This window comes from Falco punctatus (genome assembly GCF_963210335.1).
Source record: "Falco punctatus genome assembly, chromosome: 10".
Classification (NCBI taxonomy): Eukaryota; Metazoa; Chordata; class Aves; order Falconiformes; family Falconidae; genus Falco; species Falco punctatus.
In genome coordinates this window covers 20,759,613-20,775,100 of record NC_137590.1, presented here as the reverse complement: position 1 = coordinate 20,775,100, position 15,488 = coordinate 20,759,613, and the positions used below count along the sequence as shown (strand labels likewise).

General features: G+C 40.1%; 1 protein-coding gene across 4 annotated transcripts in view; it reads left to right on the top strand.

Annotated features, from left to right (window-relative positions):
* ANO1 (anoctamin 1) overlaps positions 1-15,120 on the top strand; it is an 82,488-nt gene extending 67,368 nt beyond the window's left edge. For all 4 annotated transcript variants that reach the window (XM_080404902.1, XM_080404901.1, XM_080404900.1 and 1 more), the window contains 11 exons: positions 484-558; positions 1,900-2,101; positions 2,837-2,948; positions 3,579-3,636; positions 3,742-3,842; positions 4,266-4,411; positions 5,854-6,006; positions 8,218-8,270; positions 9,914-10,098; positions 11,872-11,977; positions 12,996-15,120. In XM_080404902.1, coding sequence (XP_080261028.1) covers positions 484-558; positions 1,900-2,101; positions 2,837-2,948; positions 3,579-3,636; positions 3,742-3,842; positions 4,266-4,411; positions 5,854-6,006; positions 8,218-8,270; positions 9,914-10,098; positions 11,872-11,977; positions 12,996-13,256 — 1,452 coding nt within the window. In that variant the 3' untranslated portion in view covers positions 13,257-15,120. The remainder of the gene's footprint in view (positions 1-483; positions 559-1,899; positions 2,102-2,836; positions 2,949-3,578; positions 3,637-3,741; positions 3,843-4,265; positions 4,412-5,853; positions 6,007-8,217; positions 8,271-9,913; positions 10,099-11,871; positions 11,978-12,995) is intronic.
* Positions 15,121-15,488: the final 368 nt, after the last annotated feature.

Genomic DNA, 15,488 nt, shown 5'->3' with positions numbered 1-15,488 from the left:
TCCAGTCTTACCACACACCAAAGCAAGATATTCCCTGTCAACTGTGCATTCATCTTGGAGTTACTCAGTAACATACTTAATCTATATTTCAGTAGAACCACTTGTACAACTGGAAAGCTACAAATATTAGCTGGGGAGGGAGAGAGGAAGAAGAATTTTTCTAGGGAAAGCAAAAGAAAATATTTAAGACTAAGAGGGATCTTACTTCATGGTTTGTGACAGCCTATTTGCATGTTTCCTTCAAAAAGTATACAGAAAAATCTGGTTTATTTATACTCGCAGTGCAGGCGCTTGACCAATTTGAACCTAGATACGCAGTAAACAATTTGCCTGTGTGGAATAGTAACTGTAAACACTGTGTCTGCATCTTCTAACCGGTCGTGTATTTGCTAGCCTTTTTTTCCCCCTCTCTGTTTTTGTCCCGTGCAAAATCACACACTCTGTCTTCATTAAATGTACCCTTTTTTCCCCTCCAAATTTTAGACAGATAAAGAAAAGCTGACATGGAAGGATCGTTTTCCAGCCTATCTAACCAATTTTGTTGGCATTATCTTCATGGTAAGCATCACCCAGCAAAACCTAAAAGTTGTGTTACAGAGTCATTGTATAGAACAGAAGTGATGGAACTGTTGGTGAAACTGTGACAGACTTTATCAGACTGATGTGGTTCACCATGGCTTTTCCCCAGTGAAAAAATTCAAGCATTTAACTGTTTTATAATCCAAAATCTTTTCAAGAGCTTGAATTTCTACTTTGCTGTCTCTTTCAAGCAAAGAAATAAGAATACCTAAATAGGCTAGGGGAAAAATGAGGACACAGAAATGGAAATTACCACCACCATTGATGGGATGAAGCTTAAAAAGAACAGAGTGACCTCTCAGAAGGTAGTCAGGAAGTCAGGAAGTCAAGAATGGTGTCATTTTTATACCAAACTTTTTTGAAAAAAATGATGTGGCCAATTGCAGTCCTGATTGCAAGGATTTTTAACAAGTCAGTCAAATTTGGGGTTATACCACGTAACAGGAGAATTGCAAACAGAGCACTTAATTCAAGAAAAAGGTAACGTAATGATGAGAACAGCCTTTTTCCATTTGCTGATAAAGTATCAGCATTTAAAACAAATTTTGAAGGAAATAATAATAATTCAAAACATGGAACAGATTGGCAGATGGATAAAAAAGCCAGAGTCCTAAGGGTAGAATATACCAGACTAACTGAGTTCATTTGTTTTTTTGGAGGGATAGAGATTCTGGTTTGGGCTGGGTTTTGGGTTTATTTTTTATTTCTGTTTTCAGGGAATGTAAATGCAGTAAATCTAATATTCTCAGCTGAATAATCAGTGTCTTATATGACACATTTTAAAATTGTTCCTCCATTTAAGCAGTGAAAAATTGAGTAAGATTTTGTGCACCTTTATATTGACCAAAGGTGCGTTGATTTAATGAGATTTAATTTCAGTTTGGGATTATGACAGTGCAGCGGGTGTCAGTAGGGTGTTTCAAGGCTTGTGGGCAGACTTAAGCTGAAATACTCCTCTCTGCTGCAACCCTGGCTTGCTTTTATAATAAAGCAAATACCATGTATATATGCTGTTGCTCTTAGGGCTGAAAGGATGCCCACCGATGCTTTTAATATGAGCAAGTAGTTTACATTTAGGTGCCTTTAAAAAAAAACCTTTTGCATGTGACTGTGGTATCAATTTTTTCATCTGATGGTCAAATTACTAGCAAAAGAGGATCTTTTCCCACAGTTCATCAAAGTGATTGGGATCCTTAATGCAGAGTTCGGTGGACTTTGGGATGTGGCCCAGAGATCCCATTGTTAAGGTCATTGCTAAGTCCCAAGAAAAGTATTTGTAGTTAAATCTTTCATAAGAGGCTGTGCTGTTCTTACTTGCAGGTTGGGCTGACATTCGCCATAGTGTTTGGAGTCATAATATACCGGATCTCGACTGCAGCTGCACTGGCAATCAGTTCTACTCCCTCGGGCCGGTCAAGCGTTAGGGTCACCGTCACTGCCACCGCAGTCATCATCAATTTGGTTGTTATCATCATCCTGGATGAAGTATACGGCTGCATTGCAAGGTGGCTAACTCAGATCGGTAGGTTTAAATCTTCAACTGATATTTGCTTGAGCCATTTTAAATGAGAGGACACAAATGACTAGCTGTCATGATTAACTTCAAAATGATGAGCAAACCTAGGAAATTCAAATGTGTGGCTAAAATTCCAACCAGCTATTTATAAACATCAAAGTGCACATGGACTTGGCTTTTTGGAAAGGCAAAAAGTTTTTCTTTCAGCAGTTGCAGTGCTAATCACTAATCCAGTTATGGGTGGTGGGGATACAGCAGAAATTCCTATACCTAATCTTAGGCTTCACTCTTCTGTATCATGCAAAATCCGTTTTCATTTTCTGTCGTTTTTTAATTGGCATAAGATATGTCAAGAAATGCAAAATTATGGAGTGCAAAAAAAACACTGTAGAAAAAATAAATCTTTTAAAAATAATTTCCAAAAAGCATCAGTGACAAAAGGTCCAGAAGTCTTTTCAGGTAAGTTCTTGTCCATCTTCAAATGATTGTCATGGAGGTCAGCCAGATGTGTGATAAAATTGGAATTACTGTTGTAACACATCTGAATGGTGTTGATGCCCAGCAGATTGACCACTGACCTCAGTGAGGCCATATTGCTTTAATAATATATATTGCTATAAATATACACCTCTTTGTTTAAAAGATGGCTGATGTTTTCCAAAGTCCACATTTATAAGATCTTGAAATGTTGCAGGTAGGATAATTCCTTAACATTTCTTATCCATATCACATTGGTTCCAGAGGTGCCAAAAACTGACAAAAATTTTGAAGAGCGGCTGATTTTTAAGGCTTTCCTGCTGAAATTTGTCAATGCCTACACACCCATTTTCTACGTCGCTTTCTTCAAAGGCCGGTGAGTAACGCAAACGGCTGCTCAGGGTTTCAGCATGTTGCTTATGGGGCAGCTGTAGCTGAGCCAAGACCGTAGTTGGGTGATAAGGTAAATCTGCTTTAAAAACTCAGTATTGACCCCAAAAATCTGCAGCCTCATGGGATAAAGCAGGGACCTGGTACTTTGCTGTTTCAAATTTGTTAAAACCATTTCGTAAAGATAGCTTTGTATGTTTAGATACAATCCCCCATCAGGCTAATTACCATTGTCTATTTACCACTCCTAACTTTATATCATAGCAAGTTTCATCTCTCTTTTTGCAACCAGCATGAAAGCACGAGGCTAAAATAAATACTCCGCGTGGCATGTTCCAGCTAATGCAAGAGAAATGAGGATTACCACAGAGGGTTTCTGCCAAGGTGTGCCTATAATATTGTAGGACACAAGACTTGCAGTTTTACTGAGTTGTTTACTCAGGAAACAGGGCTTACTCAGTAAAACAAAATCAAAGATAATTATTCTTACTCACTTTTTCAGGACTAAAGGTTAGGTGGTCTCACTCAAAGGCGTAGAGTTTGACATAAATTTAGGAATCAAATATGCAAGTATAAAATACATATTAAGTTTATAATCCTAACTATTGTGCCCTAGATTTGTTGGACGTCCAGGAGACTACGTCTACATTTTCCATTCTTTCCGAATGGAAGAGGTAATTGCGTTTCCAGCCTGTCTGTGATCACGCTGGGTGGGAGCAGCTGCCCCTGCCACAGGGATGCAGCAGGTTTCTGACTGGCATTTCCCCTGTCCACCCTAGTGTGCTCCAGGCGGTTGCCTGATGGAGTTGTGCATCCAGCTCAGTATCATCATGTTGGGCAAGCAGCTGATTCAGAACAATTTGTTTGAGATTGGCATCCCGTAAGTAGCAACTTTTGTCTGTTTGTTTGTTTTAAACGTGTGGGCAGTACGCTGTATATCTGCTGCCCCGTGACATGAACGTGGTTCACGAGCTACCCGCAAGATTTTTGCAGTAAGCCTGTGTCTGCTGTGTTGCAAATTGCAGCTGCATCCAGCAATGCAGATGTCTGTGAAAAGTGTTGGGCAACCTATGGCTTTCCTACAGGTTAGCAAGACTTGTAATACTTGCTGAACATGTGGCTCGCTCACACCGTGTTACAGCACCTATGTATGATCATCCCTGATACTTCAGTGCACGGTGGCTCTTGCACAGTTTTTATGAGGATAGTATGGAGCTTATTGTGTCTGATAATGTAAAAGAACTGAAAAACGGGCACTGTGACCAAAATGGCACGCTAACGGAATCATTTCCATTTCCCCCAGAAAAATGAAGAAATTTATACGATACATGAAATTAAAGCGTCGGCGTTCTTTAGACCATGAAGAGCACATGAAAAAAAAGCAGCGTTATGAAGTGGACTATAACCTGGAGCCTTTCGCTGGACTTACCCCTGAATATATGGAAATGAGTGAGTGAGGTGGAAAGAAGGCATTTTAAACCGTAATTGTTCTAATTGGGAGAGCTGAGGGTTTTGAACTGTCGATTCAGTGGACAGTGGATATGAGACATAACTTAATTATTAAAATGTACAGTCTTGGACTGCAGCATGTTTCAGCCAGCCACTGGCTGCTTCAGGGCTGAATTGTGTTCTCTGCTGTTCCTGACACCTTCCTTCAGCACTGTTTTAGATATTTTCTTTCAAGCCATGTGACATGCATGCCACTGTCAAGTTTCAAATGCAAAGGATTAAATGGCATGAACTTGAGAATGTGAGGCGTGTTTTATCATCAGTTGTACCCTACACTGGAAATTAGTTACTTAATTCAGGTTTGATCATTTCCACTATGTATTCTGACACCAGATTGTTTCTTTTTTTCTAAAATCTGGACTAAATCTGAGAGAGATAGGTGCCTGTAGACTAGGTTGTACTTGACAGCTCATATATAATGGGTTTTTTAAGTAATGTATTATTTAAGCACTGGATATTAGCTCTACATTGCTGCAGCTGTGCAACTACATTTCTTTTCCTATTTTCAATCTTGGAAAGGCTGCGAACTCTTCAACATCATGCTGTTTGCTGCAGTATCAGACATTCCTGAAGGTTCTGTCTTAAAAGAGCAACTTTATTTAATATTTTAAGGAATTACTAGGCAAAAATAGTCGTAAAGGACAATGAAGCATACTAATACCAAAAATTGGCGTGCTCAGTAAATGCAGAGGCACATTAGAATATCTGATGACCTTGATGTTCAGAGTAGTTGAAACAGATTGAAATTTAACAGTACGGACTACGAGGTCATGCTGTCCATTCCTAAAAATAAGAAAAGGTGCAGTTACTGACATCAGCAATTGGAAGGAACAGAGAAAAAGAAAGATGGGACACTAACAGTACCAGGAGGAGGATGACATCAAAGTGATGTCCTCACCAAACAAAAGCAAGTAAGATCCCAGGTTGTAGGAAGCAAATTATTCCCAGGAAAGGCAGAGAATCAGTAGCGCCCGTTTTCAAAGCCCAGAAGTTTCTATACTTCAGAAGAGAAAGCTTCCAGTGGGACTGGTGAGGTCTAAAAACCTGCTGGGTGGAGCGTGACAAGTTTATGTGGAGCTAACATGGTCACTGCCATACTCCTTCAGATCGCTCCTGTGCCAGCCTCTCCCACGGCAAAATTGGTTTAGGAGCTTTGCCATCCTTCTGGTTACTTTGCCTTGCCTTTTGCAAGAGGGGCAACGGGCCCTTCAGTGCCCGAATGGAGCAGTAGCCAGGCAAACTGTGCCTGACACAGAAAATGTCATTTAGTCTCCTAGCATGTGTCATCTTGGTAGAATTTGGGGGTTGGCACCGACATGATGATGCATGCATTTGATAAATACTGACCACAGCCATTGAAATGGTTTATTTTTCCTTTTCAGTTATTCAGTTTGGGTTTGTAACTTTGTTCGTTGCATCCTTCCCGCTGGCGCCTTTGTTTGCTTTGTTGAACAACATCATTGAAATCCGTCTAGATGCGAAAAAATTTGTTACTGAGCTGAGGAGACCGGTAGCAGTCAGAGCAAAGGATATAGGTAAGTGCACATTGCTATTGTTATCCCTGTTTGTTTATTCCTGGATTGATGGCAGGATATTATTATGCTGAGTTAGTTTCATTAACAGGAAGATATTTATAGGAAAATTCAAAACTTTAGACTGTGGCTTAACTGTGAACTGTCATAACTTATTGAGGCTTTACTTTTAAAATGGAAAGACCAGAGCTTTAAATTCAGATTAATATTTTATTAAGCAAACAGTATCACTTTTCAAATCAAAATGATCAATACAACAGCGAAATATCTCGCATGGTTTGCACATCAACAGTTCTTTCTGGCAATGCAGTTTTCTTGCAGAAGCAAAAATTTCTGCATTTAATAACTCTGGGCTGGCCTGGAAAAATACACTTGGGAGCAAGAAGAGACTCAAAAGTCTGTGGGTCAATGTATCCCTTCATCCCTATTCAGCATGAATGTTGGAAGGGTGAGGCTTGAAAGCTGCAGTGAATCTAGCTGGAACTGGGCTCTGCAGTGAGACAGTGACAACGGACCAGTCCTCCCTTTCCTGCGGGGGCTAACAGCTGTGGGTGTATATAATGAGGAAGCTGTTGCTCCCAAATGGGGGTTACTTACAACTAAAAAGGTCATTAAAATAATTGTTTGTATTACAGAGCCAGTCAGCAAGAGCAGTACGATCTGTACGAAACTCAGTGTTTGTTCTGGTGTTGTGCAAGGAGGGTTTTCCCTTGGGCTCATCCTTGTGCACCAGGATCATCCTGGGTTGGAAGCACGCATCATGTTTTGCCATGCTATTGCCTTTACCATGACATTGCTTTTGGGGTGGTTTGTGGCTGGCTTATTTGGTGCTGCAGGCTAAGGTTGTTGGTGGAGATCATGGAGGGGTGTTGGTTTTTTGTCAGTGGTGGGTTTTTGAGGGTTTTTTTTTGGTTTTGAGAAGGCGTTGATTGCAATTTATTGCAATTCAGTCCCACTCTTGTGGGTGAAAGAACCCCACTTCTTTCAGAGACATCCCGAATTCAGAGACTGTGAGATGGCCACGGACAAACCAGACAAGTTTTTAGGGCCAGCGTCAGCAGAATCAGGAAAGGATGAAGGTTCCATGTGCTAAAGGCAGTGGGTAACTACTGGCAGCCAACAGAGGTCTACCTCTGCTTCCACTGATACTTCAATATCTTTTCCTGAAGTTCACTTCTGTACTCTGTCCAGGCTGGCTTCTGTATGCTGTGCCAGGTGACTAAAGCTACATGAAGTATGAGTTAACAAGCAGAGGATGTGGCCAGGCCAGGAGAGTCTTCCAGGGATGTCACCCTGTGTAAAGCCTCTTACATCTTCCTTCCCCTTCAGACGCAGGAGAGTGGCTCATCAGGGCTGTGACCACGCAGATCTGGTAGCAGCCCTGGGTTTCTCCATCAAGACTGAATCTTACAGTTCAAGTACTTCAGCTAAGGAGAAATTTTCAAGCTGTCACCAGTGTCCAAAAGGCTGTTAGAGACACCAGGCACAAGGGTGCACAACCACGTCTGCTAAATCAGCACTCTGTGTAGACCTCAGAGAAGCCTGTCCGTGAGGAATGGGACCTGGAGATGGGGAAAGGGCAGACCTCTGGGACTTCATGCATCATCCTCAGACTAAATCCAGAGGGGCTGAACCTCAGTCAGTATGGGGCTGGTTGGTATTACATTTCATACACACTGAGCCCATGCTGAGGAAACCTGTATCTGTATGGTTTCTAGATGCAAATGTAAACACCTCATCAAGTGGCTCCACTGGAGCTTTGCTTTCTTGAAACTGAGGTAGGATCAAAAGTGATAAGAAATTGTAGAGACAGATTCAGGTAGATCCTTAAAGCTGGTAGACCCGTATGTTCTGCACGAGGTGTGTGGAGGTTCCAGCTCCCCATCTGTAGCTTTCTTAGTCTCCTCAAGCATTTGAGAAGTCTGAATGAAATTTCGTTATGTTTTTCTTTTCTACCAATGCCAGCAGTCCTCTGTCTCACACGAGCCTTAAAACTTTTAAAAAATAGGTGCCCAAACATAGCTTTGGAAGACAGAGTTGGGCTCCCTTTGCTTCCAGGTCATTATATCAATCTCTTATAATTAGGTTTTTTTTTTTAATTTAAAATACAACTGTCATTTGGCACAGTCATAAGTGCTTCTAACACTGTAACTAAAAATGTCATTTATCTGATTTTGAGTGGACCGGCATTTACATGTTTGTCTCCTTCCTTAGGAATCTGGTATAATATCCTCAGAGGTATTGGAAAGCTTGCTGTCATCATAAATGTAAGTAATTCGGCATGAATACAATTTTAATTAAGTAGGCTGGCTTTTCCATTCTGCTCCATTAGTTTTATTTCAGCATAAATTCCTTAAAAACAAGGGGAAGTATATGATTTAGAAAATTTTCAAAATATCAGTGCATCAGATGTTGTGTTTATTTTAGAGTTGTGGTAGTAGTAGCAATAACATAAAATAGTAGTCATTGCAGCTTTTTTCCAGAATGTTTTCATAGAACAATTTTACCCTTCAAATAAATAAGGCCACAGTTCTTACTTTTGTTTTTTTTAAAAACTATCACTAAGGTGACACATTTTTTAATTTCGATGCTGAAACCTATTTAGGGTCTGGTAGTCAACTGAGTGTGAATTAGTTCAGCTCCTCAGAGAGCAGTGTCCTTCCATTGAAAAATCTGGCCTTGGACTGCATTGCTGTCACTCAGGTAGCTCTGAAAATCCATGAAAATATTTCGTTTACTGAACATCTCAGCCCTTTAGAAAACTTCAGCATGCCTTAATATATTCATGTATGTACTTATCAAATACTCTATATGAATAGACATCCACAACGATCATCTTCATTGCACCCTCCCTAGGGAAAGATGAAAAAGAAAAAGCTGAATAACAACCTGACAACATGTTTGCAATGCAGCAGAACAGGGAGGGTTTACAGCCACGTGCCCACCAGCCCTCTCAGTTTTTTCACCATTATCCAGACTGGAAATCCCTTCATTTTGCCCACAGGTGTCTGTTGTGCTATGGCCAATCCGTTCTTTTGGTTACTTGGTATGCTGCCTTAAACAGTCTTTACCATTTCTGCTCTTTTCCTTTGGAAATAATTTCTCTATTTTTTTTCTCTTCCGTGTAGTCTCTCTTCGTCATTATCCAGTGTTACTTTTCCTTCTTTGATCTATGTACTACCTCTCTTTACCATAATATAAGTAAAACATTCTGTACAGTGTTTGTTCCACATGTACTTGAGATTTATGCCAGTGAGAATGTTTCATAATAATGATAAATGAGAAAGGCTGGTTATGAAGAACTCAGCCGAACTGGCTGTCTTGCATTTTCTGTGTGATGTTTTTAGAAGACCTTTTAAAATAACCAAATAAAATGCAATTTTAATGACCATAAAAATAAAACTGGGCTCAGTCTGCTCATCCTTTTATCTTGATGGAGTTAAAAAACACATACAATTAATGGCCTTTTGTAACACAATGAGAATTTATAGAGTCAATTCACTGTCAGTTGTTTGCAGAACAGAAAAGTACTTGGAAATCGATCAGTTGGACCCTATACAATGCATCTGGGGCATGGGGAAGCAGTGCTGGGTTTTGCTTTCCTCTGGTGCTGGGGGGTATGGCCTCTTCATGCCCTGGGGAGTTCAAGTTGTAATCCATGTGGAAATCTCTGTCGTCATGGAACTATTCCATCTAATATTCTGCAACTTGGGAGAGCCAGCAGTAAATACAACCTTGTTGCAGGAGTGAATACTCCATTTTTAGGGCCCTGTGGACTGCAGTTGCCCCAGCCTTGTTTTCTGAAGCAGCCCCCGTGTTGCGCGAGTTGTCTGGGCCAGACATGCTTGAGGATATTATTAACTTAACCACTGCCTGAATATTGCGCTCACTCTTTACTCTTATGGCTTAGGCATTTGTGATCTCATTCACATCCGACTTCATTCCACGCCTCGTGTACCTGTATATGTACAGTGAGAATGGCACCATGCATGGCTTCGTGAACCATACACTATCTTCTTTTAATGTCAGCGATTTTCAAGCAGGAACAGCTCCAAACGACCCCATGGATCTTGGCTACGAGGTTCAGATATGCAGGTACTCTCCTGAATGATAACTGATTTTAAGTATTTTCACAGCTGACTAAGAACAAGACAAACTTTTACATTCCTGGGGCAGGTGCCTTGTATTTTCAGTACCTTTTTAGCACCTTGGTGGCCTCTTACGTCAGATGGATCCTTTGCCTGGAACATCTTGGCTTACATATTAAGCAGCCACAAACCCTGACGTACTGCTTAGTCTGGGAAATAGAGATTAGCATTGTTAAATTCAGTGTTTATCCATGCAGAGATTTTTATTGCTATGTAATCCCTTTTTCAGGAAAGGAGGTAAATAATGATAAACAGCACAATGATGCTTTAAGGGAACAAAATGATGTTACTGTGATGTCATGTTGTGTCATGTGCTATTGATGTTATAGCCATGATGTCAGAGTACGTATCTTTTTTTTGTCCAGTTTCTGTAGCAATTCCTGATGAGAGTAATAGCATCTTTATCTGCACTGGAACTTAAGACCAACTTAAAGTGTCATTGCACAGAAGTCTCCATGCCTGTAACAATTTCTACATAGTCTTTTCATTTTTAAAGGAAAATTATTGTTGCATATTTGAGCTTATGAAGCAATCTAGGTCTGTGCTAAAATGCATGCTTTCCCTAGGCTTACTCAGATATGCATAATATTTAAAAACAAATGTTTTAATGCTTAGAACTGGGGACCAAAGCCAAATGCAACAGTGAAAGCACTTAGACCAGCAAGCCTGAAAGGGGAACAATGAGGGTAAGAAGAGGAGGAGGACAACAAGGAGGGAAGAGACATTCCATGGGAGAAAAAAAAAAAGATGACTTTAGTATACATATACTAAAAATTTACACATACTGACCAGGAGAAGCCTCCATCTTTATAATCATATTATTTTTTAATTTATATTCTTTTTAAATGTCAAGAGTGCAAGTTGAACTGCTGAAATGACCGCTAAACAGAAAAATCACTCTTGAGATGAAAGAAAAAAAACACCCAAATATGTATTAGCTTTGCTTGCTCTTACTTTCTCCTGGTTTCCTTCTGGTGGTCTCCAGGTACAGGATAAATGAGGTTGGCAAACATGTTTTTAGCACAGAATTTACAGAACAGAAGTATTAATGTCATGGTCCAATTAAAAAATGCCAGGTTTATCTCCTTTCTAGTCCCAGCCTTTTTCTTCTTCTCATCCCATCATTTCTTCCATATTCCAGGGATTTTAAAATAATTTGAAAATATGGAGCCCTAATTCTTTCAAAATATTTACAGGATGCTATGGTTTTAAATTGAATCTATTTTTCTTGCTCCCATTTCTAACAAGTTATTGTTGATTAGCACATAGATTTTCTGTAAGCCATAGGTAAGGCAAAATTCTCACCTTTCTATACGGCAAAATTTAGCTGTGATCTTTTGCTAATGGTGAACAAGAACACCATCAGCATAACACTCGATGGATCTGAGATCAGTATTTTTGTCTTTAAAATCAGTCTTAAAAATATATTTTGGGGGATTTTTTTGCCAATCCGAAAAGAAAATAAATTACCTGAGCTGTGTAGTTTACTCTGTATGCAGAATTGATATTATTTGTTTTAATCATAGGGTGTTAAGATTGAAGACCTTTAATGTTGAGTAAAACCTGTTCAGGTGTGTCTTGTTTCTGAGCAGTTAATACAGTGTCGTGCTGTAATAGTGAACTTGCTTTTAGACAGTTGGATTTACTCTTCAACTATTAAATCCTCATGGTGCTAAAATTTCTGAATGACATCACTGATTTACTGAGTCTTGTTTTGCAGATACAAAGACTATCGAGAACCCCCCTGGTCTGAAAACAAGTATGACATTTCAAAGGATTTCTGGGCTGTCCTAGCAGCAAGATTAGCATTTGTGATAGTTTTCCAGGTAGGTTATACTGCAGGCACTTTTTATGTGAGAAAGAAAAAGTGTTATCTTTATTTCTTCAGCTACATAAGGCAGGGCAGCTTTGGAAATAAGTTATTAGGCCAAAGAAGGGATCTTCTCTCTCAGCTGTCTCATGGGAAAGCAAAGAAATTTTCCCATCCTCATTCACCCTCTTCTTCCCACTCACCAGGCCCAGGTATATCCTCAGTGGAAAAATGTATCCCTAGGGATTCCCTGAACTGGTTTGATGCCAAAGCAACTTAATGACCTTAGCAAGCAGCAAAGCACATAATCAGATTCCACCAGTTTTTCCAGTAGAACATGAACAATTTCACTGAAGCAGCATAAATTTCATCCAATATCTATTCTAGACCTAGACAAGAAATGAAACATCCAAAATATTCCCAGTTAGAGTTTAACTTGCACCTGAACAAGAAGGCAAAGTCTTGTCATTTTTCACTAAATGACATTATTCGGTCACAGCAGCGATGCTGGGTATTGTGGCACAAGTGTTTTAAGTCTGCCTCATCTAAACAACCAGCTACCAGTTGCAAAATTTTTATTCCCTTTTTTTTTGGAGGGGGGAGGGGTAAAATATGCACCTTTTTGTGAAAGACCTCTCTCTCATTGAATCAAGGGTTTAAAATCAGAAACATTTACTTGAAGTGTGTTTTACCAACTTTCATCATTCTACCCCTGCTATTTGCTTCTGCCTTTCTGATGTAAAACTCGTAAACCCTTTATCAGTGACAGTATTTCCTTTGGATTTCTACGGGGCTGTGACAGCATTTGCAGGTAAATCAGAGATCTGTGCCTGCCATTTTTCTCTACTTCCAGCATGAACAGTAAGTTGAGGTGAATTTGGCTCCGTATCAGGCTTCAGACATGCAGTTGAGCCCAACTCAAATAATTGTCCTTTCTTGATTCTTCCTTTCGAAGTACTCCAAAAATGGCCCCTCCTGCTACAGTCATCCCTTCATTTGGCCTCTCTGACATTTTCTCACAATTTCGTTTTCAGAACTTGGTCATGTTTATGAGTGACTTTGTTGACTGGATTATCCCAGACATTCCCAAGGACATTAGTCAGCAGATTCATAAAGAGAAGGTTCTCATGGTGGAGGTCTTCATGAGAGAAGAGCAAGGGAAGCTGCAAATGCTAGAAACCTGGAAAGACAAGGACAAGAAAAAAGGTGAAAACTGTAACAATCACAGCCCCAGACTCTCCAGGAGCCACAGTGGGAGCTTGTCCTCCTGCCATTCGTATCCTCTTGACGTATAGAAGAGGAGGGAGTTCGGTGTGTTGGGGCATTCCACTGATCCACAAGCCATCGCGTAAAGGGCAGGACTCGATTAATGGACAACCTGGTGCATGTTGAAGGATGTGCTGCCATTTTGCTCCCATCTTTGTGAGAAATGCTCTTCTTACAAATATGGAGGACCACATTCTATTTCTGATAATGTTGGGGTTTTTTGTTTTGCACAAGCAGTAATGCAGGGAATTTTTATATTTCATCGTTAGGTAACACTATTGACATTGGTGTGCATTAATAAATGCAGGTACTTAGTATGTCTTGATAGAGATATTCTCTGAGAATCTGACCTTAGCCTATTAATGAAGTAATTAAATTAAGGTACATTTTAAGTAATAATAATACTAATTCAAAATATTTTTGGAACCCCAGGCTTGAAGGTCCATGGGATAACTCGATAAAGTATATGCAAACTCAGCTTCAGGTTGTGCCCTAGTATTCCTTTTGGCGGGAGGGAAACCATGCTGAGCCCACCAGGCTGACTCTGTTTCCAGGACAGGGTTTAGCTCTGCGGGCAAACGTCTGTGTTTGAACCTGCAGGTCTGAAACCAGCGGAGCTCTCGCTGAGCTGTAGTGTCACACCAGCGTGTGGGGCACTTGTGGCAATCTGCTGTGTACCCAGGGCCCCCTCCAGGGCACTGCTGTCTTCATAAACATCAGAAAAGTGAATCTGGAAAAGTTGGTTTTTATCAGTGAGCGACTGATGTGGATGAAGGTACCTCAGTGCCCCAGACTGCAGCAGCTGTGTTTGAGCAGTCATAGAATCATAGGATGGTTTGGATTGGAAGGGACCTCTAAAGGTCATCTGGTCCAGGCCCCCAGCAATGCCTCACTTGTGGCTGGGCAGAGCAGCACAGTTTTGGAGAGCCTCCCAGCAGGTAGGTGATCACAGAGCGTTTTGATAAATGCCCTGAACTAAAGAGCACACATAGAGCTACAGTGACTCACACTGCCCTGCCTAGTACTCGGGCACTGTTGTTGCTGAGGAAAGTCCCTTTTGCCCATGGGTTTAGCACATCCCTTTCTCAGCCAGGTTTTTCTCTGTAGCCCTCTGTTCTCTGCAGGAGAAAGGAGTCTGCACCCACTTTTCCCAGCCAGTTGCTCCTGCAGACTTTCTGCTGTTGAATGGCATTTCCCAGAGGAGTAAATTCAGAATACATCCCACTTACTGTCTTCAATGGAAGTTTTGCCTGCACTGGGGCTACAGGACCAGACCTTCAGTTAGTTACAGGACTTTTCTTTTGTCTTAAAAATACTTTTTTGTACAAGGAGCTTCCTTAAAGTGTAAGTCTGAAATCCCTACTTACAATGCCTAGCTCAATCCCATCAGTACAACTCTTTTTAAGCATAGTACATTTTAGTTTTGCTTTGTCAAACGATAAACTGCACTTCCAAATAATATTGGTGCAATTAACCTCATTTCTTTTATTGCTTTGTCTTGTTCATGGCACTTGCATTACAAATATAAAACTGAAAAATAGAATAAAAATGAAAGATTTCTTTAAAGTCTAACTACTGTATGGTTTGTTACAAAACCAAATGTCAAAGACTGTTTTCAAGAATTAGTTATTTCTTTCTTCTTTTCTTTTTTCTTTGCCAAACTAATTTAAAGATTAATGCTAGAACTTTAAAAATGCCATATTTAGCTTTTGATATATTTATTTGTTTTAAAGTATGTGATGAACTTGATATTTTTCTGTAGTCTGTCCAAAGAAGGTAGCAGAAAAATTATGTGGAAGAAAGAAAATGGTATTAACCAAATATTCTTGAAGCTTATTTAAAATATTGATCCAACCAAAGATTTTTATTAATAAAGGGCTTATATTTTGTTAACTCTTGTTTCTGTTGTATTTTGACTTGCAGGAATGTCACTATTTGTAAAATTTGTAACATGGTAGCTTACTACTGTAGGGCCAAATCCTGCCTGATTTATTCACACAAGAAGCATTACGCCTGGTGAGTAAGTGTTTACCAGATCAGGCCCGCTGACTGCAATAGGACTGTGAGTGGGAATAAGTCAAGCAGAATTCTGTCCAAACATCTTGTTGGAAAAGTGTTCTTCCTCTCATTCCTTGGTAGCCCAAAAGATCCAGAAGAAAGCCAAACATGAACTACCTGTTCTGAAGAGAAATCTTAGGGGAACTTCCTCGGAGAGGATTTCATCTGTAAATACTTATCCGAAAGTATTCCCAACTTAATAC